Source organism: Pongo abelii, chromosome 20, assembly GCF_028885655.2.
Source record: "Pongo abelii isolate AG06213 chromosome 20, NHGRI_mPonAbe1-v2.0_pri, whole genome shotgun sequence".
Taxonomy (NCBI): Eukaryota; Metazoa; Chordata; class Mammalia; order Primates; family Hominidae; genus Pongo; species Pongo abelii.
The window spans coordinates 37655907-37679032 of NC_072005.2; the positions used below are offsets into that span (position 1 = coordinate 37655907).

The 23126-nt window shown below is 39.3% G+C and overlaps 1 protein-coding gene across 4 annotated transcripts in view; it reads left to right on the plus strand.

Annotated features, from left to right (window-relative positions):
- Nucleotides 1-22833, plus strand: part of ZNF507 (zinc finger protein 507) — a 40993-nt gene extending 18160 nt beyond the window's left edge. For 3 of the 4 annotated variants that reach the window (XM_009236774.4, XM_054538319.2, XM_054538317.2), the window contains exons 6-7: nucleotides 18450-18584; nucleotides 18699-19240. In XM_009236774.4, the coding sequence (XP_009235049.4) occupies nucleotides 18450-18584; nucleotides 18699-19065 (502 nt within the window). In that variant the 3' untranslated portion in view covers nucleotides 19066-19240. 4 annotated transcript variants of the gene reach the window in all.
- The last annotated feature ends 293 nt before the right edge of the window (nucleotides 22834-23126 follow it).

Here is a 23126-nt window from a genome sequence, read left to right on the forward strand (position 1 = left end):
GAGAATACTTCCCCGCTCATAAGGCTTTGTGAAGATTAAGTGAGATTATATTTATGAAGTACCCAGCATATTACTTGGTGCATTGAAGGGGCTTGTTGCCATTTTCTGCTCATGAAGTTGTCAGATTATCTCAGAAGCGCTGTTCTTACCCAGAAAAAAAGAGAGCTGTTTTCCATTCCTGTGGAAGGACAGGGAAAGATTAAAATGACATCATTCCATCCCAGTCCCTACCAATGCAGCTATTCATAACTTTGTTTTTATTCTGTGTAAACCATACACCAATTATAGTTATACCTGACATTTCTTTTTTTTCTCTTTTTTAAATTGTATTTTTCCATAAGTTGTTGGGGTACAGGTGGTGTTTGGTTACATGAATAAGTTCTTTAGTGGTGATTTGTGAGAACCGGGTGCACCCATCACCCGAGCAGTATACACAGCACCATATTTGTTGTCTTTTATCCCTCGCCCTCCTCCCACTCTTTCCCCCCAAGTCCCCAAAGCCATTTTATCATTCTTATGCCTTTGCGTCCTCATAGCTTAGCTCCCACGTATCAGTGAGAACATGTGATGTTTGGTTTTCCATTCCTGAGTTACTTCACTTAGAATAATAGTTTCTAGTCTCATCCAGGTCACTGCAAATGCTGTTAATTCATTCCTTTTTATGGCTGAGTAGTATTCCATCATATATATATGTCTCAGAGTTCTTTATCCACTCGTTGATTGATGGGCATTTGGGTTGGTTCCACGATTTTGCTATTGTGAATTGTGCTGCTATAAACTTGCGTGTGCAAGCATCTTTTTCAAATAATGACTTCTTTTCCTGGGATTGCTGGATCAAATGGTAGTTCTACTTTTAGTTCTTTAAGGAATCTCTACACTGTTCCATAGTGGCTGTACTAGTTTACATTCCCACCAGCAATGTAGAAGTGGTCCTTATCGCCACATCCACACCAACATCTACTGTTTATCGATTCTTTGATTATGGCCATTCTTACAGTAGTAAGGTGGTGTCACACTGTGGTTTTGATTTGCATTTCCCTGATCATTAGTGATGTTGCATTTGATTTGCATTTCCCTGATCATTAATGATTTTTTCATATGTTTGTTGGCCATTTACATATCTTCTTTTGAGAATTGTCTATTTATGTCCTTAGCCCACTTTTTGATGGGATTGGTTTTTTCCTACTGATTTGAGTTCATTGTAGATTCTGGATATTAGTCCTTTGTCAGATGTATAGATTATGAAGATTTTCACCCACTCTTTGGGTTGTCTGTGTACTCCGCTGACTGTTCCTTTTGCCTTGCCAAAGCTCTTTAGTTTAATTAGATACAGCTATTTATCTTTGTTTTTATTGCAATTGCTTTTGGGTTTTTAGTCATGAAATCCTTGCCTAAGCCAGTGTCTAGAAGGGTTTTTCCAATGTTATCTTCTAGAATTTTTGTAGTTTCAGGTCTTAGGTTTAAGTCCTTAATCCATCTTGAGTTGATTTTTGTATAAGGTGAGAGATTGTACCTGACATTTATAACATTGACCCCAAAGTTTTACTGAAAAGTTGCACTCAAAATTTTTCATATTAGATGGTCCTTGGTTTAGTTCAATATTACACTGCTGGACCTGCCCTGATTTACATCTCCCAGTACCACTTTTGTAGAGAACAAAATGGGAGAACAAAACGTTGTCCTAAGAGTATCAGTTTCTTTTTAACCATATGGCATGGAACCCATTTTCCCTTAGAAACACAACTGTACTGTGCTTAGGTTCTGAAACTACACTGTGTTAGGGGGACAGCATGATGTCCAGGGGAGTACATGGGCTTTGGGCTCAAGTACTCCACACACTGCCCGGGACATAGTAGGTGCTTGGTAAATGTTGACTGATAGTTGTCCATATCCCTCAGTTTTTCCCATCTATAAAATGGGTCTGATTCTATAAGCTTTTTGTATAAGTTTAATTTATGCTTGAAAATAAATGTGTAGTGGTATTATTATACCTTTTCTTCCTTAAGTAGAATAGCTGCCCAAATAATACAAGATGAATTTTTTTTAGTACCCAGTCCAAAAATACCCATTTTCCCCCAATTGTTTCAAAACATACTTTTGGAGGTAGCTTTTTCATATTGAGAACCAAACAAGGTCCAGCCACTCTATTAAGAGAGTATCTTAAGTCTCTCTCTCCCTCCCTCTAAATTTTTTAAATAGATTTTATAATTGATGTTACCATGCCTCCTGAAAATTGCATAAATCATAAAGGTACAGCTGATGAATAATCACAAATTAAACTCATGCTTACAACACAAACCATTATGAGCTCTTCAGCAGCACCCTTTCGTGGGCCTTCCAGTCATTAACCACCCCTCCCCTCTTTCTGGTAACCACTATCTTGACTTCTAACATTATCAATTAGTTTTTTCTGTTTCTGAACTTAATAAAAATGGAATCATACAGTACATGTTCTACTTTATGTTCAGATTTTTTTACTCAACGTGTGTGTATGTGTGTGTCTGTATAGTTCCACCTAGCACAATTGCATTTCATTGTTGCATAGTATTCCACTGTTAAGACCACCACAATTTATTCATTGTTCTGTGAATAGACATTTGGGTTATTGCAAGGTTTTCCTACCTGATATGATCTGATGCCATTTTGAACATTCTTTTACATGTTTTTGGGCACATATATGAAATGAGTCCATTTCCATTGGGTTTATACCTAGGGGTGGAATTTCTTGGTAATTGGACATGTATATGTATTCAGCTTTGGTAGACAGTGTCAACAGTTTTCCAAAATGGTTGTACCTATTCACATCCTCACCAGCACTTTGTGTTGTCGGTCATTAATCTTTATTGTTTTGGTAGATGTATAGCAGTGTATTATTGTGCTTTTGTTTGCATTTCCCTGATAATTTCTGAGTTTGAGCATCTTTTCATTTGTTTATGGGCTATTATTGCCCACTTCTTTTTTGCATTGTCTGTTGTATTAGTTTGGCATTGTTATAAGGGAATACCTGAGGCTGGGTAAGTTATAAAGAAGAGGTTTATTTGCTCATGGTTCTGCAGGCTGTCCTCTGCTTCTGGTGAGGGCCTCAGGAGGCTTCCAGTCATGACAGAGGTGAAGCGGGAGCAGATATGTCACATTGTGAGACATGGAGCAAGAGAGAGGGGAGGAGGTACAGGCTCTTCTTAACAGTCAGATCTTGCAGTAACAGAGAGAGAACTCATTATTCATGAATGGCTACACCAAGCCATTCATAAGGGATCCATCCCCATGACCCAGTCGCCTCTCCCCAGGCTTTACCTCCAACATTGGGGATCAAATTTCGACATGAGATTTGGAAGGACAAATATCCAAACTGTATCATCTGCTGTTTTCTTACTGATTTGCAGGAGCTCTTCAGGTATTCTGAGTACTAGGCCTTTGTGGGGCATATTGCAGATGTCATCTAACTATGGCTTGCCTTTCTACTTTCTTAATGATGTCTTTTGATGAACAGATATTTCCAGTTTAATATAGTCAAATGTATTAATCTTTTTCTTTGTGTTTAGGACTTTTGTGTTCTTATATTCTGAAACTAGTTTTGATTTTTTGAAATAGTCTGTTGAGTAAGGTAGATGATGATACAGAAATAAAAATGTGTGCTGATTTTCAGGGATGGCACATCAACTATGTGTGCTTAGGTATTACTGAGCCTCATTTACTAATATGGCACTAAAGCTAAAAAAAATCTAAACAGAAAACATTCCAGAAAGGCTTTCAGCAGGGGGAATGACAGTTTGGAATGGAAATGATAAGGTTGCCTCTCAGTGTAGTCAGTTATTATCTGGGATTTGTATAAATATAAGTATATTAGAAATGATGATAATAGCTGATATTTTTTAGAAGATTGTTTGTGGGCCAGGCCCGCTGTGCTAAGCATTCAATACGTGTCAGTTCAGTCCTCACAGCAGCCCAGTACTTAGGAATATTACTACCCCAATTTTGTAGACATGGAAACAGAGGCTGGGCTAGCTTAAATAACTTTCCCCATGTCTCAGAGCCGGGGCCTGAACTCTTGCTCCTAGTAACTGTGTCATCCTGCCTGTCTGTGCTACACCAGGGAGATCTCTTTATGAAGTGTACTGCTGCTGCATGCCAGCAGCCCACACCAAATCAGGGTGTGAAATAGAAGCAATTTCATTATGCTCAGGGATTCTGTGGGTCGGTCAGGAATTTGGAAAGGACACAGTAGAGACGGCTTGTCCCATACAGTCTGGGGTCTCATCAGGGAAGGCTTGAAGGCTGGAAGTGACCCAGACAGCTAGGGGTTACAGTCCTCTGAAGGCTGCCTCAGCATAGGCTGGTGGCTGTGCTGTCTGTTGGTTGGGCGTCAGCTGGAACACATACATGATTTCTCCTTGTGGACTTTGCAGGTCTGCTAGTCCCCAAAATGAGCTTCTTAGATAAGAAGTAGGCAAAAGCTGTGTTGCCTTTTATGACCTAACCTTGGCAGTCACAGCCCATCACTTCCACCAGAGTTACAGGCTTCAGTCTTTTTTCATCTGTAGGCGTTGTGATTCTTTAGTCAACGTGTTGGCTTGGGGAAAAACTTGTCTTTAAAAAGCTTCAGTTTGTTTAAGGAAAATAGTGAAGGAGATAGTTTCATCAGGAGGAAAAAATATATATTTTGTTTTGAAGAGATGAACAAAGAGTTTGTTTTTCTCAGTGGCTTGAAGATCTCTCAGGTTCATCACAAAATTTGAAGTGGCTGTTTTGTGGGGGCCTTAGTTATTTCTTTAAAAGCATAGAAAATGAATTGAAGGTCATAAGATAAGCCCTATTGCAAAATTTCTATTGAAATCATTGTGTGTGTGTTCAAACCCGACTCAGGTCACCCCAAATCTTGTAGGACATCCAGCTGCTTTCTTCCATCTAAGCCCTCAAGGCAGTTGACCTGGAAACTAACCTTGGTCCCAGGCCAGGAAAGTGGGGGTTTTTAAACCAACATCCTTATGTCCTTGGGGTTCTGAGACCAAAGTAACTGACTTACTAACAGTGGGAGAGTCTATAGAAAAATTCAGTCTCAGGCTTTTTAGCCAAGTTATAAGAAGCCTTGGGTTTCTACATTGGCTTTCTTTGGGTTGCCAAAGTAGCTTCTTTGCATTGGGAAGAAATCATTTTTTATAAAGATACGGGTCGGGTTTTATTGGTTAGCATAGAAATTGTGCTGCTTTGGACATTCCAAAGCCTGGATCTAGCAATGGCCATATTTACAGGCCACTCTAGGAGTCCAGCAATGACACTGTTAGGGTGTTCACTTCTTTCCCCATGTCATGTGTATGACTTTGCCTCGGTAGACTTGAATAATTGAGTCCCAAATGGCTCTGTCATCAGGAGCATCCAGCAGTTCCACCAAGGAAGCAAAGCAGAATCATGACAGGTAGTGTCATGATCAATGTGCTCTTTTGTCAGTGTGGTTTCGTTTTGGTTTAAGACTTTTTTTGGCCAATGGATGGGGTGGGATAGGAAGGAGCAGTTTACCCTATGTGGAAATATGGTTGTTGCTGGTCTGTTGGTGAGGTGGTTAGAAATGATTTGTTAGACATAGCCTCTGTTTCAAAACATACTTTCTTTTTTTATGTTTTTGTTTTGTTTTTTAATACATGTTATTGTATATATTGGAGGTTAACAATGTGATGTATAGGATGTAGATAGTAAAATGGTTACTATAGTGAAACAAATTAGCATATCTATCATCTTACGTACTTTTTTGTGGCAAAAGCAGTTAAAATCTACTTAACAAAAATTCCTAATACAGCACATTTCGACTACAGTCCTCATGCTGTGTATTAGGTCTCTAGACGAGTTCATCCTACATACGTGCTGCTTTGTATGCCGGAATCTTCTCTCCCTCCCCACCCCCAGCCCCTGGTAACCACTCCTTCCTTCTCTCTGTGTGTGTGTATTGGACTTTTAAGTAAGATTGAACAATATTTGTCTTTCTGTGTCTGGCTTGTTAGCATGAGGCCTCCAGGCCCATCCATGTTGTGGCAAAAGGCAGGCTCTCCGTTTTTAAGGCGGAATGATTGTGTATGTGTGTGTGCGTGTGTGCGTGCATGTGTGTGTGCACGCGCACGTGCACGTCACGTTTTCTTTATCCGTTTGTCCGTCAGTGGACACTTAGGTTGTTTCCATACCTTGGTTTTTGTGAGGAATGCTGCACTGAACATGGAAATGCAGATAACTGGTGAGGTGGCGATCTCATCTCCTACACAGAAGAGGGATTTCTGGGTTGTGTGGTAGTTCTGTTTTTCTTTAGGAACCTCCATACTATTTTTCATGGCCGTACCAATCCACATTGTCACCAACAGTGTAGTAGGATTTCCTTTTCCCTACACCCTTGCCAACATTTGTTCTCTCTTTTGTCTTTGATAATAGTCATCCTAACAGGTTATCATTTCATAGTGGTTTTAATTTGTGTTTCCCTGATGATTAGTGATACTGAGCAGGTTTTCATATCACTGTTGCACTTTTTATGTCTTTGGAGAAATATCTGTTCAGGTCCTTTGCCCATTTTTTAATCGAGTTATTTGTCCTTCTGCTATTGAGTTATAAGTGTTCTTTATAAATTTTGGATATTAACTCCTTATCGGATATGTGGTTTGCAAATTTTTTTTTGCAGTCCTTAGGTTACTCTTTCATTTTGTTGATTGTTTTCTTTGCTGTGCAGAAGTTTTTTGGCTTGATGTTGTCCCATTTATTTATTTGTGCTTTTGTAGCCTGAGCTTTTGGTATCATAACCAAAAAATCATTGCCACTGCAGCAAGATTTTTCCTTGTATTCTCTTCTAGGAGTTTGATGGTTTCTGATATTCCATTCAGCTATTTTACCCATTTTGAGTTGATTATTGTGGATGATGTAAGATATGGGTCCAGTTTAATCCTTTTGCATGTGGATATCCAGTATTCCCAGCACCATTTATTGAAGAGACTATTCTTTCTCCATTATGTCTTCTTGGTGCCCTTGTCAAATATTCATTGACTGTGTATTTTTAGATTTATTTCTGGGCCATTTATTCTGTTCCATGGATCTGCACTTCTGTTTTTATGCCTTTACCATACTGTCAAAACATATTTTCTATCATTTCTCCTTTTTCTGGGTACTACATATACAGATCAGAGCCTTAAAAATGGCTGTGCCCGGCCGGGAGCAGTGGCTCATGCCTGTAATCCCAGCACTTTGGGAGGCTGAAGCAGGTGGATCACCTGAGGCCGATAGTTCGAGACTAGCCTGACCAACATGGAGAAATCCTGTCTCTACTAAAAATACAAAATTAGCCAGGTGTGGTAGTGCATGCCTGTAATCCCAGCTACTTGGGAGGCTGAGGCAGGAGAATCACCTGAACCTGGGAGGGGGAGGTTGCAGTCAGCCGAGATCGATTGCACCATTACATTCCAGCCTGGGCAACAAGAGCGAAACTCCCATCTCAAAAAAAAAAAAAAAAATGACTGTGCCCCTCAGACCAGGAACGTTCTTATCTCTGGAAAGGAAGGGGAGGCAATTGAGGCGAGGCACACAGGGAGTCTCAAAGGTATATTGGTAATGTTCTGTGTCTCAACTAGGAGTGTTAATTGTTTATTATTATTATTATTATTATTATTATTTTTATTTTTTTGAGATGGAGTCTCGCTCTGTCGCCCAGGCTGGAGTGCAGTGGCATGATCTCGGCTCACTGCAAGCTCTGCCTTCCAGGTTCACGCCATTCTGCCTCAGCCTCCCAAGTAGCTGGGATTACAGGCGCCCGCTACCATACCTGGCTAATTTTTTATATTTTTAGTAGAGACAGGGTTTCACCATGTTAGCCAGGATGGTCTCAATCTCCTGACCTTGTGATCCGCCTGCCTCGGCCTCACAAAGTGCTGGGATTACAGGCATGAGCCACTGCGCCCGGCGCATTCTTTATTATTCTTAAGGAGTCTTGGGCGGGAAATGAACTCTATCCTAAAGAATAATCTGCAATGCATTTATATTGATTTGCAAGATAATTTGTTATAGCATTGTTTATAATGTCAAAAAGATCAAAAACATTCTAGCTCTATGCTACTTAGTAGAGTGGTTAAATTACAATATTTTCATAGGATGGAACATTATACCCCATTGAAAATGCATAATTTTTAACTTGAGAAAATACTCATGGAACATTGTCAAAAGTAGGATTAAAAATCTATAGTATGATTCTACTTTTGCTCCAGATCTACATATGTACATTAAAAAAGACCAGGAAGCTATGCAAGTAATTTTTTAGAATTTGTCTTTATACTTGCCTATATTCCATTTTCGTGCAAGGAATATAGATTATATAATCAGAAAAGGGTTTAAATAAAGAGATAGCATTTGCTGACCAGTTGAGTGGACAGGAATTGGCTCAGTAATTTAAACTAACAATCCATAAGCAAGGGGCTCTGATAGCATGGCAAACCAGATAACCCACAACGCTCCACGTGAAGAAAAGGCGTTTTTTTCAGCTATCAGTTCTGCAGGCCGAAAGGTTTGAGTGCCTGGCCCTGGCTTCTGGTGAAGGTTTTTGTGCTATGTCACAACATGGCAGAGAAGGTCAAAAAAGGGGACACATGCGAAGAACGGAAGAACTGAGGGGCGTCCTGGCTTCATAACACCGCACTCTCAAGAGAACTAATTCATTCCGAGAACCAGTCCAGTCTTGGAAGAGCAGGAACTCACCCACCACCGAGAGAACAACACCAACATCCCATTCATGAGGGATCCACCCCCAAACACAGAAACCTCCCACTAGGCCCTGCCTCCCAGTACAGCCACATTGGGGATCAAATTTCAACATTAGTTTTGGTGTTGACAGACAGACCATATCTAAACTATGGTGCTGTGTGTCTTAGTCCCTTCAGGCTGCTATAAGAAAGTGCCTTAGACTGGGTAGTTTATGAACAACAGAAATGTGTTGCTCAGGGTTCTGGAGGCTGGGAAGTCCAAGCTCAAGGTGTCAGCAGCTTTGGTGTCTGATGAGGGCCTGCTCCCTGCTTCATAAATAGCACCTTTTTGCAGCATCCTGACATGCTGGAAGGGGTAATAAAGCTCCCCTAAACCTCTTTTATAAGGGCATTAATCCTATTCACAAGGCCTCTGCCCTCATGACCTAGTCACTTTCCAAAGTCCCCACCTCTTAATATTATCCCTTTGGGGATTAAATTTCCACATAGGAATTTCAGGGGAGGCACATACATTCAGATCATACCACTCACATTCACAAGGCCTCTGCCCTCATGACCTAGTCACCTTCCAAAGGCCCCACCTCTTAATACTATCCCTTTGGAGGTTTAGTTTCCACATAGGAATTTCGGGGGGGGGGGTCACGTAAATTCAGATCATACCACATTGTAACTTAAAACTTAGGAACTTTGAGAAATAAAATGTTTTGTCTCTTTGTAAGAGACTCATCGAGTGGTTTGAACAGTGCTTGCCTTCTCATTGTATCCTTTGCAGTCTAGAATGAGCATCTTTCCTATGCCTTTGGCAGGTGGTCAGTTGTCCTTTCTAAGTAATTGTCATCATCATGAAATGTCTCCAAGAGTTCCTTTAACGCAAACTTGTTGGCCGCCGTAACTTCCTTCAGGAACTACATACCTCATCATTAAATTCACTTTCACTTAAGATCCTCTGGCTGCATATCCCAAGTTTTCTTCAGTGGCAGCAGTGTCAACATTCCTGTGGCCAATTATTTATTTGTTCTAGAATTCATTTACATGTATGTCTAATTTTGCTTCCAGCATTATCACTTTGTGGATTTTTGCTGCACTTCGATTTTGTTGGCCAGTTCCTCTCTTGTGACTATCCATTTTCATAACACATCCTGCAGGTTTAGCGTTGGGAGATAAGGATGCAGCATAACTACATGTTTTGCTGTCGGGAAGTGAACTGCATAGCACAATGACCAATCACCAGCTTTGAAAGGCTTGCTTGGTCACTGGGCATGATGCATCTCTGTTTACATAGTAGACTGAAGAGCTGCCAGTGAAGTTTATTCTCTGCAGTTAACTCACAATTCGTATTCCCATAGTAGTTAATAACTGAAATTTGAACCATGCTGTTGGGGGACTGATAATGTTTAACTAAGCCATAGTAACTGAAATTCATGCAGCTCAGAACCGTGCAAAGCAAGGACCACACACACACACACACACACACACACACACTCTCTCACTCATTGTTAGGCTTGTTGTATATTTTATTTTTTCCATTGCTATTATAAATTGTTTTTTACTTCTTGCTAGCATTTTGCTAGCATTTTAATATTGTTTCCATATAAGAAAGTTGTTGATCTGGACAGAATGTTAGTTTTGTGGCTTTATTGAGTTATTATTTGTAACAGTTTTTAATTTTCTATTGGATTGTTAAGGTATATCATTATATTATCTGCAAATCATTTTCTCATACTTTCTTTTCTATTTATAGCTTTTCTTTCTTTCTTTTTTTTTTCTTGAGACAGAGTCTTGTGCTGTCACCCAGCCTGGAGTGCAGTGGTGCGGTGGTGTGATCTTATCTCACTGCAACCTCCGCCTCCCGGGTTCAAGAGATTTTCCTGCCTCAGCCTCCTGAGTAGCTGGGATTACAGGCACCCGCCACCACGCATGGCTAATTTTTGTATTTTTGGTAGAGACAGGGTTTTACCACGTTGGCCAGGCTGGTCTCAAACTCATGACCTCAGGTGATCCACCCACCTCAGCCTCCCAAAGTGCTAGGATTACAGGCATGAGCCACCACACTCGGCCTATACCTCTTCTTTCTTTCTCTTGTCTGATTGTCCTAGCTGGTACTTCCACAACACTGCATAGCAGTGGGGATAGTAAATGTCCTTGTTCTGTTCTTGAACTTAATGGAAGTGCTTCTGGTGTTTCCTAATTAAGCTTGATACTAGTTTTGGAGTTGAGAAAGTTGTATTTTTATGATATTGAAGAATTATCCGTCTACCTTATTTTGTAGAGAAGTTTTATTAAGAATGTATATTGGGTTAGGTGCTGTTGGTTTAAGTGCCTCCTGAGTATGGCAGTAGGAAATACACAGCTATACCCATGGAGTATATTTGTAAAAAAAAAAAAAAAAATTAAATATGACCTTGAATCTAATGAAACATGTAGATCATTGGTTCCCAACTAAGGGCTTTTGCCCCCTCAGAGGATATTTGCCAATGTCTGGAGACATTACTGCGTTTGTCACAACTGAGGGAGAAAGCGCTACTGGCATTTAGTGAGCAGAGGCCAGGGATACTGCTGGACAACCTGCAGTGCCCCAGACAGCCGCCACAGTGAAGAATTACCTAGCTCCAAATGTCAGGAATGCAGAGGCCAAGAAACTCTTTTCTAGATCTCACTCCCAGTTCACAAGAAACATGAAGGACACAGGGACATGATAAACGACATCACCAGAAAGTCCTCAGTGTAGTCCATGCTGTGAGAGATTCTGCAAGACAGATGGGCCTGATATCTTCAACAGATACATGCATGAGGGGTGACAGGAAAGAAAGAAGAGATATTATAGATTAAAAGAGACTTAAGAGACTTACCAACCAAATGTGAAATGTAGATCTCATTTGGATCCTAATTTGAGTAAGACATGTCTGCAAAAATCAGGCAACTTTAAGTTAGAATACATGAAACAAGATTAGCAAAAATGCCGACAATCAGTTATTGAAACTGGATGGTACAGATTCATCACATTTTTATTTATAATTTTCTCTTTGTTTAACGATTTCCATAATCAGAAATTTAAAAATGAATATTGATTTTTTTAGATTTAGTCTCAGCAACACCAATGAAAATATGCCTTTTTGCTTCCAATCCTTTCAAATGGTGACTCATAATAATGAAGCTCCTAATACTGAATTGTCTGTATTCCTAGAATAAGCCTCCCCTAAAAGAATGAGCACATGCTGGTGCACAAATTAAAGTTTATAGACTGTGTTCTCAGAAGCTTTAAGTGCCTAAGATTTTTATACAAAGATGATTGTCAATTGTCAGAATTATATATTCTGCATAAAACAGTAGAGAATTAAATGGAATTCCACCAATTCCATCTAATGTGAAATGCTAGGCAGCTTATTGTAGTCATTAAATACTTTATTGTAGAAAGTTTAAATTATAACAGTAGCCTTCCATAATTCCAATTTTATAAAAATATATGTATTTTTAAATACTGGAAAATAGACCTCAAAATAATAATAATGGTTATATCTAGTGATAAGGCTATGAGTGATTTTTATTTTCTTTTTTTTCCTGTATATTTCTAATTTTCTACAGTGAATTTTTGAAATCAGGAAAAAAGTCATTTACAAAATTAAAGCAGTTCACCTATCACCCAAATCTTGGTTTCTGATACCTTTCTCCAATAAAAAGAACTGGAGAAATTATCAGTCTAGTCTAGGACTGTGGTGGGGAATATGCAAAGTGATCCTGGAGCGTCTCAGGTCCAGCAAGTAAGGAAGTGCTTAAGAAACAAAACTTGAGGTGTGGCAGCAGGACACGGGAGCCAACCACAGAGGCCCAGGGGGCAAGGCTGGAGGAGTTTGAGCAACAAAATAAATAGTCAATACAGAATTTGCACCAATGTAGGGACCAGCCCCACAGGATCGGTGGGTTTTTCTCCCCGTGTGCAGAGATGAGAGATTGTAGAAATAAAGACAGAAGACAGAGATAAAAGACAGCTGGGCCTGCGGGACCACTACCACCAAGACGCGAAGACCGGTAGTGGCCCCAAATGCCAGGCTGCGCTGATATTTATTGGATACAAGACAAAGGGGCAGGGAAAGGAGTGTGAGTCATCTCCAGTGATAGGTAAGGTCACGTGGGTCACGTGTCCACCGGACAGGGGGCCCTTCCCTGCCTGGCAGCAGAGGCAGAGAGAGAGAGGGAGAGAGAAAGAGACAGCTTACGCCATTATTTCTGCATATCAGAGACTTTTAGTACTTTCACTAATTTTGCTACTGCTATCTAAAAGGCAGAGCCAGGTGTACAGGATGGAACATGAAAGCAGACTAGGAGCGTGACCACTGAAGCACAGCATCACAGGGAGGGTTAGGCCTCCAGATAACTGTGGGCGGGCCTGACTCATGTCAGGCCCTCCACAAGAGGTGGAGGAGTAGAGTCTTCTCTAAACTCCCCTGGGGAAAAGGAGACTCTCTTTCCCAGTCTGCTACGTAGCGAGTGTTTTTCCTTGACACTGACGCTACCGCTAGACCATGGTCTGCTTGGCAACGGGCATCTTCCCAGATGCTGGCATTACCGCTAGACCAAGGAGCCCTCTGGTGGCCCTGTCCGGGCATAACAGAAGGCTCACACTCTTGTCTTCTGGTCACTTCTCACTACGTCCCTTCAGCTCCTATCTCTATATGGCCTGGTTTTTCCTAGGTTATGATTATAGAGCAAAGATGATAATAATATTGGAATAAAGAGTAATTGCTACAAACTAATGATTAATGATATTCATATATAATCATATCTATGATCTATATCTAGTATAACTCCTGTTGTTTTATATATTTTATTATACTGGAACAGCTCGTGTCCTCGGTCTCTTGCCTCGGCACCTAGGTGGCTTGCTGCCCACATCCCAAAATATAAAATAACCATGTGTCCACACTGATGTATATAAATGGTTGAATAGGTGGGTGAGAATAGACACATCCCGTGCAGAAGAATTCCACATAATTGATGTAGATACCCCGCCCTCAAGGAGGCAGTTGATCATCCCAGCTCTTAAGTGTGGGCTGCACCCAGTGACCCCCTTCCCAGTGGTACACTATGGAAACAGGGTTGAGAAAGAGGAACTTGACCCTGGAGAAACCCGACCTCAGCCAGGGGAGGAAGGTCAGGAGCGAGTTCTCCTGAGAGTGGGATGTGGGGAGGACGGCCCTTTTCCTTTGTGGCCTTTCTCCCAAGAACGCATCAGCTCAGTCTAACCGTGAAAAAAAACAGCAGACAGCCCCAATTCGAGGGACATTTTACAAAATATCTGACCCATGTTCTTCAGATCTGTCAAGGGCATTAAAAACAAGGCAAGTTGGCCGGGCTTGGTGGCTCAGTGCCTGTAATCCCAGCACTTTGAGAGGGCGAGGCAGGCGTCACCTGAGGTCAGGAGTTAGAAACCAGCCTGGCTAACATGATGAAACCCCATCTCTACTAAAAATGCAAAAATTAGCCAGGTTTGGTGGCGCACGCCTGTAATCCCAGCTACTCGGGAGGCTGAGGCAGGAGAATCGCTTGAACCTGGGAGGCGGAGGTTGCAGTTTGCTGAGACCACAATACTGCACTCCAGCCTGGGCGCCAGAGTGAAACTCCATCTCAAAGAGACAAGGCAAGTAGGAGAAATAAATTGCAGTCTAGAAGATCCTAAGGAGACGTGAGGACTAAAAGCCATGTTGTCCTGGATGGGGTCGTGGAACAGAAACAGGATGTTAAGTACAAACCAGGGAAATCCAAATAAAGTGTGGACTTCAGTTAATAATGATGTAAGGAACATTGGCTCCTGATTTATGGCAGATGTACCCCAGGAATGTAACATGTTAACAGTAAGGGAAATAACTTTTCTATATATCTGTATCTATATCTGTAACTATTCTAAAATTAGAAGCTTTTTTTTTTAAAAGGAAAACAGTAAACAATAGTTCATCACTCTTATTTTTAAAAGGTTGGAATAACATTAGAGATGTTCTATAGGATCAATTTGAGATTTCTGGCGTTTACTTTCTGACCCAGTTTTCTCAAAAGTATGAAATTTTTGTTGCATAAGTCTGACTTGTCACTGGGGGATCATTCCAGATAAAGAATTTTCTGGTGAGGCCTCGGGACCGCAGTCTGAATGAAAGTGAGGAGGCGAGTGTCTGAAGAGCCAGCATTTCGTGTCTGTTTCTCTTCTGCATAACATAAAAATTAACGTATGATAACGCAACATATGTAAAGGCACCTTGGTAGAGGCACTAGGCAGAAGGGAGTGGGCATCTCTTGGCTGGCAACGAGCTGGGTGCCCAGCCATCATGGTGCAGGGCAGTTGCCCTTCTCAAGCAACTGATCCAGAGACATTTGAGCAGGGGACTGTGACCACACTACAGTACACACCACCACCGTGTGACAGTCACAGATACAGACACTGAGTTTAATGGCTTGGGGGTGGAGAAGTTGCCAGCTGCCCACCCTCTGATAAAGATGTTAGTGAAAATATTATAGATTTATTGAGGTTTGTCAAAAAATTGCTGCATCTGAGATATAAATGGGCAAAATAAAATGAATTAAGATTAGGTTTTTTTTGTAGATAACCAAGAATAAAATGTAGTGATTTTGTTTTATTATGCCAGCTGTAATAAAGTCTTAAGGAGAATGCAGGCTGTAAAAGCTTAAAGAGAATAGGGGAACAATTTTTTAAATATTTAAATGATGAAATGTCAAACATTTTACCACATTTTGAAGAAATAAAACATTGTAGATACAGCTAAAGCCTCACTTTCTTACTTCTTCACCCCTTCCTCCTGAGAGGTAACCCATTGTCTTGATAGTGATGTGTATCATTTCAGGTATTCATGAATAACTTTTCTATGTATATAACATATGTATGTGTATATACATATATATGGATGTATTAAGTAATACATTCTGTTTTGGTGTTTTAACAATTTATTTAAATTAAAAGCTTAACAGATCTTTTTATTTTTCTTTTCACTGATCATTACTGACATTGGTTTCTGTTGCTAAGTGTAGATCTCATGGGGGTTATTTGGTTGTTTTTTTGGTTGTTTTTTTTTCCACTTTGTAACATTCCACTATATGAAAATAAACCAATTTGTTTTCATATCCTTGTGGAAGAACAGTGGCTGTGGGTTGTATCTTTTGGTGTTCATGGCTAGGATGATTCTTGTATGTGTTTCCTTGTGAACACCAGAATTGTGGGACTACAGGTGTGTGCCACTTCAGCCTTAATAGATATTGCCAAATTGCTCTTCAGAGTGCCATACATAAAATTTGTACATTTCCGTTTTTCCACATCTGTGAAAAATCTGAGATTTATCAGATTCCACATTTTATCAGACTTATTTATCTTTGCCAGTCTGAGGGGTGTGATACATTTCCCTGATTGTTAGTGAGATTAAACATCTTTTCATATAGTTGAATTTATTAGAAGTTCTATCAAGAATTGCCTATTTAGGCCGGGTATGGTAGCTCATGCCTGTAATCCTAGCACTTAGGGAGTAAGAGGTAGGAGGATCACTTGAGTCCAGGAGGCCAAGGCTGCAGTGAGCCATGATTCCACCACTGCAGTCAAGCCTGGACAACAGAGCAAGACCCTGTCTCAAAAAAAAAGAACTAACTGCCTGTGTATTGCCTGTAAGTGGGCTGGTATTTCTTAAAGACCTTTGGCCTCGGACCTGATTCCTCAGAGTGTGTGATAAAAGAAAACAGCTGCATGCTATCACAAAGTTAAATTGGAGGTGGGTCAGAAAAAGATTTTAGTCTTTGACCGTATTTAAAATTGTTTTATTTACTTCTGTGCCGTTTGATTTTCTCTGTGCCTCGTTATTGCTGACTGTGTCTCTTATTCGTGTAGGAAAGAGTTCAGGTAAGTTATCTGATTTGTTAGGTTTGTAATTAAGTATTTAACAAAAATGTCTTTGGAAAAGTGCATTTGCAGTTTCCTAAAAAAATGACAGTTTTACAATACAACCCAGCAATTATGCTCCTAAGTGTTTGCCCAAATGATGACAACTTTTATCCTTATAAAAACTTGGTCTTTCCTTATAAAAACCTGCGCTTGCTGGGAAGCTGAGGCAGGAGGATTGCTTGAGCCCGGGAGTTTGAGACTGTAGTGAGCTATGGTCATGCCACTGTACTCCAGCCTGGGCAACAGAGTAAGGCCCAGTCTCAAAAGCAAAACAAAACAGCTTTGCACATGAATGTTCATATCAGCAATTATTCATAATTGCAAAAAACTGGAAGCAACCAAGATACTTTTCAGCAGGTGAGTGAACAAACAAACTATGATACATCCACACAATGTAATATTACTCAGCAATAAGAATGATCAAGGTCTGAAAGACATGTAAAAACCATAATGCATATTGCTATGATTCCAATTATGTGATCTTCTGGGAAAGGCAAAACTATGGAGTCAATAAAAAGATCAGTGGTTGCCAGGGATTCAGAGGCAGGAAGGAAGGATGAAAAGGTGGAGTACAGGGCATGTTTAGGGCAGTGAAACTATTCATATGACACTGGAATGGTAGATTCATGGCATTATACCTTTGTCAAAACACAGAATTGGCTGGGCATGGTGGCTCACACCTGTAATCGCAGCACTTTGGGAGGCAGGTGGATCACTTGAGGCCAGGAGTTCAAGACCAGCCTGGACAACATAGTGAAACCCCATCTCTACCAAAAATATGAAAATTAGGCAGGCATGGAAGTGCATGCCTGTAATCCCAGCTACTCAGGAGGCTGAGGCACGAGAATCGCTTGAACCCAGGAGGCAGAGGTTGCCGTGAGCCAAGATCATGACAGAGCAAGACTGCACTCCAGCCTGGGAGACAGAGCAAGACTCTGTCTCAAACAACAACAACAAAAAAAAACCTACAGAATTGTACAACACAAATAGTGGACCCTAATGTAAACTATGGACTTTTGTTAATAAAAATTTATCAATATAGATTCATCATTTATAACAAATACAGCACACTGATGTTAATAATGGGAGGAATTGTGTGCAGGGGAGGAGGGGTTATATGAGGACTCAGTTCTATCTGGCCAGTTTTTTCTATAAACCTAAAGGCATCTAAAAAATAAAGTCTATTAATTTTTCTGAAAATCTTTCATTGTTAAATTCAGATTTTACCAAGTGTACTCAAGTATATGGAACAATTATGTTTTCTGATAGAAACTTTTTAAGATTATTATTTGTTTTATTTATGAAATCTAAATTGCTGAAGCTTTTTCAAGACGACTGCTTCCATTTTTTGTGGGTCTATAAAGTGTGCAGAGTTCATGTTGAAAATCATTTCGTTCCTTTTTGCTTTCTCAATTAAGTAGTAGAGTGGTACAAAGTATTAATTGTGTAAGTTTTTCTTTGTGTGTACGATTAAATAATTTAGAGCAAATATTTTGCATATTACTACATCAAAAATCTTTCCAAATATTGTAATAGCTAAAGTAATCTGGAATGTTTGTCTTGATTCTTACTAATGCTTTATAATATAAAAGACCTTCTTTCATTGATTCCAGGACTTCCATTCTAGGACCTCTCTGAAATCAGTGTACCTCTTAGAATCAGTAACATCTTAGATTCAGTGAAATAAGATATGTCTAATAAGGGTTCGGAGGAAGGGCTATAATAATTGTTACAGAATCATGATAATTTTTCATTGATGTTATGGGACCGTTCTGATTCTCCCTTGCCTGCCTGTCTTCCAGATGCTCTCTGTGTGGGTATGTGTGTAGCCATCCTCCTTCTTTGAAGTCTCATATGTGGAAACATGCAAGTGACCAAAATTACAACTACGAACAAGTAAACAAGGCTATTAATGACGCAATTTCGCAGAGTGGCAGGTATTTCATCCTACCCCTCCCTTTATTGCTATATGTTAATTAAAGCCAGGATTAAATCTACTAGTCCTACATTGTAGCCTCCTCACGGTATGGTGTGTTTGTTTTGTTTTTAAGAGTTCTGGGGAAAACCCCTGGAAAGACTCAATTAAAGAGCAGTGAAGACAGTGCAGATCCCATCACTGGAAGTTCAGAAAATGCGGTGTCATCTTCAGAACTGATGTCCCAGACGCCCAGTGAAGTTCTGGGTACCAACGAGAATGAGAAACTGAGCCCTACAAGTAATACCTCATATAGTTTAGAAAAAATCTCCAGTCTGGCCCCTCCTAGTATGGAGTACTGCGTTTTACTCTTCTGCTGTTGTATTTGTGGTTTTGAATCAACCAGCAAAGAAAACCTCTTGGATCATATGAAAGAGCACGAGGGTGAAATTGTAAACATCATCCTGAATAAGGACCACAACACAGCTCTAAACACAAATTAGGTGGAATAATGACTCGAGCAGGAAAGCAGTAGAAGAAGATTCCTTCACCACAGTTTCACCTTTACGCTGTCAGACAACTTCCTGCCACAGAAGAAATCGTTGATGTGATTTTTGAGGAAATGACAGATGTGACTTTGGAACCAAACTTGTAATAAAAGGAATTCCAAATGGACAAGCAGTAATGATATTTAAATATTTTGAGTGAGGGGGAGTGGGTCAAAGAAGAAGCAGAGGTGTAATCCTGTATTAACCCTGTCACCCCTTCTTAGTGTTCAGTGTATTTATTAATAAAGGCTTATTAGAGTGTAGAAATGCCAGCAAAAGAGTTAAGAAAGGGCTTTTCAGGAACTATTCTAAAAGTCATAAAAGGGTCACAGTCTTAAGCAGAGCTTAGTTTTCTTCTCACTTGTCAAATGCAGACTGTGAGGCCTCCAGTGAGAAATGGGAGGCAGTTCTGGGAGGGGGTTTTTTCAGTGTCACCAACAGAGTCAACAAGGAAACATAATTAGAGGGCTTTGAAATGATCTACTGAAATCCCTAAATTGATAGAAATTAATCATACTCGATCTAGGACATGTTCCTTTACTCCTTAAAAAAGAAAGGAAAGACCTCTAAATTCAAAGCTAGATTATAAATAGGCATTCAAGAAGTATTGTCTTAAATTTACAATGAATTTCTTGTGAGCAGAGGACGAAACAGGTGAATTCCCACCAGACTCAAACCAGATCTCAATTCATAGTAATGCTAAATTGTCTTGCGTGTTTTCAGAGGTTCTTTTCTGTGTCTGTCAGAACTTGGCATACTTTCTCCATAGTACATAGACCTTCTAATACTCTGCTAAATGAGACCACACTTGTTATCTGAAAGTGTGTAAAAGAAACAATGTATGAAAATTTACCTTTGATCATCCAGCATTGGAAATAGTTTGAACTATTTCCAAAAATCCCTTAGGGGATGAGGGGTGAAATTTAAAAGCTCCTGAAAATGAGTACTGCTCTGTTGAGCTTTTCCTTCCTGGGGTATATTAATTTAGTTATATTTAGCAGAAGAGGAATATAACCAAATGTGACTAAAATATAGCAGAAATTCAGGTTGTTTGTAAAAATTTTAATAACAAATAGCATTTGGCAAGTCTATAGGATTCCTCCTATCTGGAAATTCTATTTTGTTAGAGTGCGATAGGACATATGGAAAACCAACGCAAAGTGCTTTAGCATTAAAACTCACCATCAAATAGATGTAATCTTAATTACACATTTTGTATTTTAATTACTTCAAGGAGTGAAGAAAACAGGGTGTTTTTGTTTTTGTAGTTCTGATTACTCATTTATGCATTGTTTTGTTAAAGTAAATTCTGCCTACAAGTGAAAAGGTCGGTGCGCTCTTCCGTGCACCATCCTCACGGTGCTATTTCCGAATATCTGAATATTGATTTCTAACACCTGGATGAGGCTGTGACTGATCAACTTGGAACACTGTAAAGGTTTTCGAATGGGATACGCTGTAGGCACATTTTAGGAAGTATTCTGTTCCTAAAGTCCAGGTGTGATTGGATTAATATTTATAAAATTATTATTAGGAATTATTTAAGTGGGGCCAGCCATCTTGCAACATTTTCTGATTTTTTTTTCTTTCTTTCTAATCTCATTTTGGTGATATTAAACAAACATAAATGATTGTAACTTTGCAGCTTTTTTATTTAGGTAGCATTAATTTATTTATGAAAGTTAATCCATTTCTGATATGTGGTTTTTAAAAATCTGAAATGGATTTATATATACTATATTCCTCAAATCCACTGTATGTGGACTTATATTCATTTTCTCCTTTTTTCGGAATTGAAACATTTTAATTTCAAATTGAAATAAAACATTTAAAATGATTTCATTATTATTACCCATACTGTTGCCACTCATATTGTCAGTCAGTTTTTTCATTGCTGGTACAATGACTCAGTATTTCTTTATAAAAATCTGTTGTTCTGAAAACCAACAACCTTAGAAGAATTTTGTCTTACAAAATTTCCTTGGCTTTAGTTTTATATCATATTTATAAAATAATAATGAAAAGCATCCCCAAAATTTCAATGATGTGAATTTTTAAATTACCTTTCTTTATTTCTTTAAACTAATTCCATTGATTGTTACTTAAATTTTCTACCTGGAATCATGGATTTAAAATTTCCCCACCTCATGGGGAAAAAACTAACCCAGAAGTTCAAAGCCTTTAAAGTTTCATCTGATTCTAGTCTTAGAATTGTCCTTAAAAGCTTTCTCCTGGTCGATAGGAGGAAGCGTATATCAAGGAGGTTCTTTACCTTCCCATTATCATTTTGTGGCAAGCCTTAAGTTAACAATATGTCTACCAAGAACAATTGAGTTTTCTAAAAGTAATAATGAAGATGATGCAGTTCTAACTGTAGAAGAGATAGCTATTAAAATTATCAGTAGCCTGGGCATAGTGACTCACACCTGTAATCCCAATACTTTAGAAGGCCAAGGCGGGAGGACTGCTTGAGTCCAGAAGTTTAAGACCAGCCTGGGCAACATGGGGAGACCCTGTCTCTACAAGAAGTTAAAAATTAGCCAGGCATAGTTGGCACGTGCCTGTAGCACCAGCTACTTGGGAGGTTAAGGTGGGAGGATCACTTGAGCCTGGGAGATCAAGGCTTGCAGTGAGCCGTGATGGCACCATTGCACTCCAACCAGGGTGACAGATGAGGTCCTCTGTTTCCCTCCCCCTCAAAAAAAAATTCAGTAGGAATTCCTTCATAGGAATAACATTTTATTTATTGGTATTGACTTCTTATTAGACGGAGCTCATAGTATTTGTTTTCTGCTCCGAACACTTAAAAAATTCTAAGACGTGATAGTGAAAATAGCTTTGAAAAGAAACTACATATGGCAAAGGTGGGGAGGGGGGAAGATGATGCATTCTGATCATTATAAAGAATACTTTTCAGGGCTCTATCATTTTCTCCCTTTCTCTAATCATCCAGAATATGGCAGGTGTCCCAGTGTTCAACAGTATCATGCTAATATTCCATTTGATCGGTAGTCCAAGTTCTTTGGCCAGATAGTGCAATGTTGTGACACCGACCGAAGCCTTTGTTCTGGATCTTTCTTCCTATTGAAGGTGGCTGCTGGTGGCTTCATAATTTTCTGTTTTTTTTCTCACAAAGTAAATGGTGGGCATCCATGTTTACATTGCACCTTCCCATGCTGTAATTGGCTTGACAAAGACAAGCAGGCTTCTCTGTTGAGACTTATTGTGTTTTTAGTTTTCATAGACACTTATTTAATCTTTTTAAATTGTACAGCAAGGTGCTCTAAGTAATATTCGATAAAATATATTTAATAGAAATTTGCGTTTGATATTCATGAACATGAATACATGTATTTTTTTAAGAAATAAGTATTGTGTAACACTATGGCATTGCTTCTATAGCCAAAGTATAAAAATTTCTGGAATACTGACATGTAAAGACTACAGTTAATTCTGACACTGTATCTTATTAAAATAGGATGATTTGCATTTTGTAAAATTATCCTGCACATCGAGCTGCATGCCTTAAAGTGGAAACTCTAGGACTGTGTTCATGGGAGAGCAGTTCATCTGTTCAGAACAGTGAGGCAAGGTCTGTAGTGCTTCTTTAACTACCTTTGGAAATACTGTACAATGTTAGAATAATTTATTTTGCTTTACAGGAGTTTGTCATGTATTGACTTTAATATTGTATTTTGGTAATAAATTTTTTGTTAAAAAAAACTTGACTCCAAGTTCTATTAACCACAGGTTGTGTCCATTCTTTTCCTGGAAATGATGACTTTATTGCTTAGAAAGTTGTAAATAATTAAAAGCTTCCCAAGGGTTAAACGAAGGTTATGATGACTCTTGATAACTTGTTAATCTGTTGCTGACTAGCATTAGACTGTTACACGAAGATAAATTGAATAAGCATTTAGCTTTTAAAATCATTTTAAAAATTAAGTCTAATTTTGAAGCTTTTTTCCTTGCTACCCAGTTCAGTTTCTCTTCCAAATGTGACACGCTTATATGCT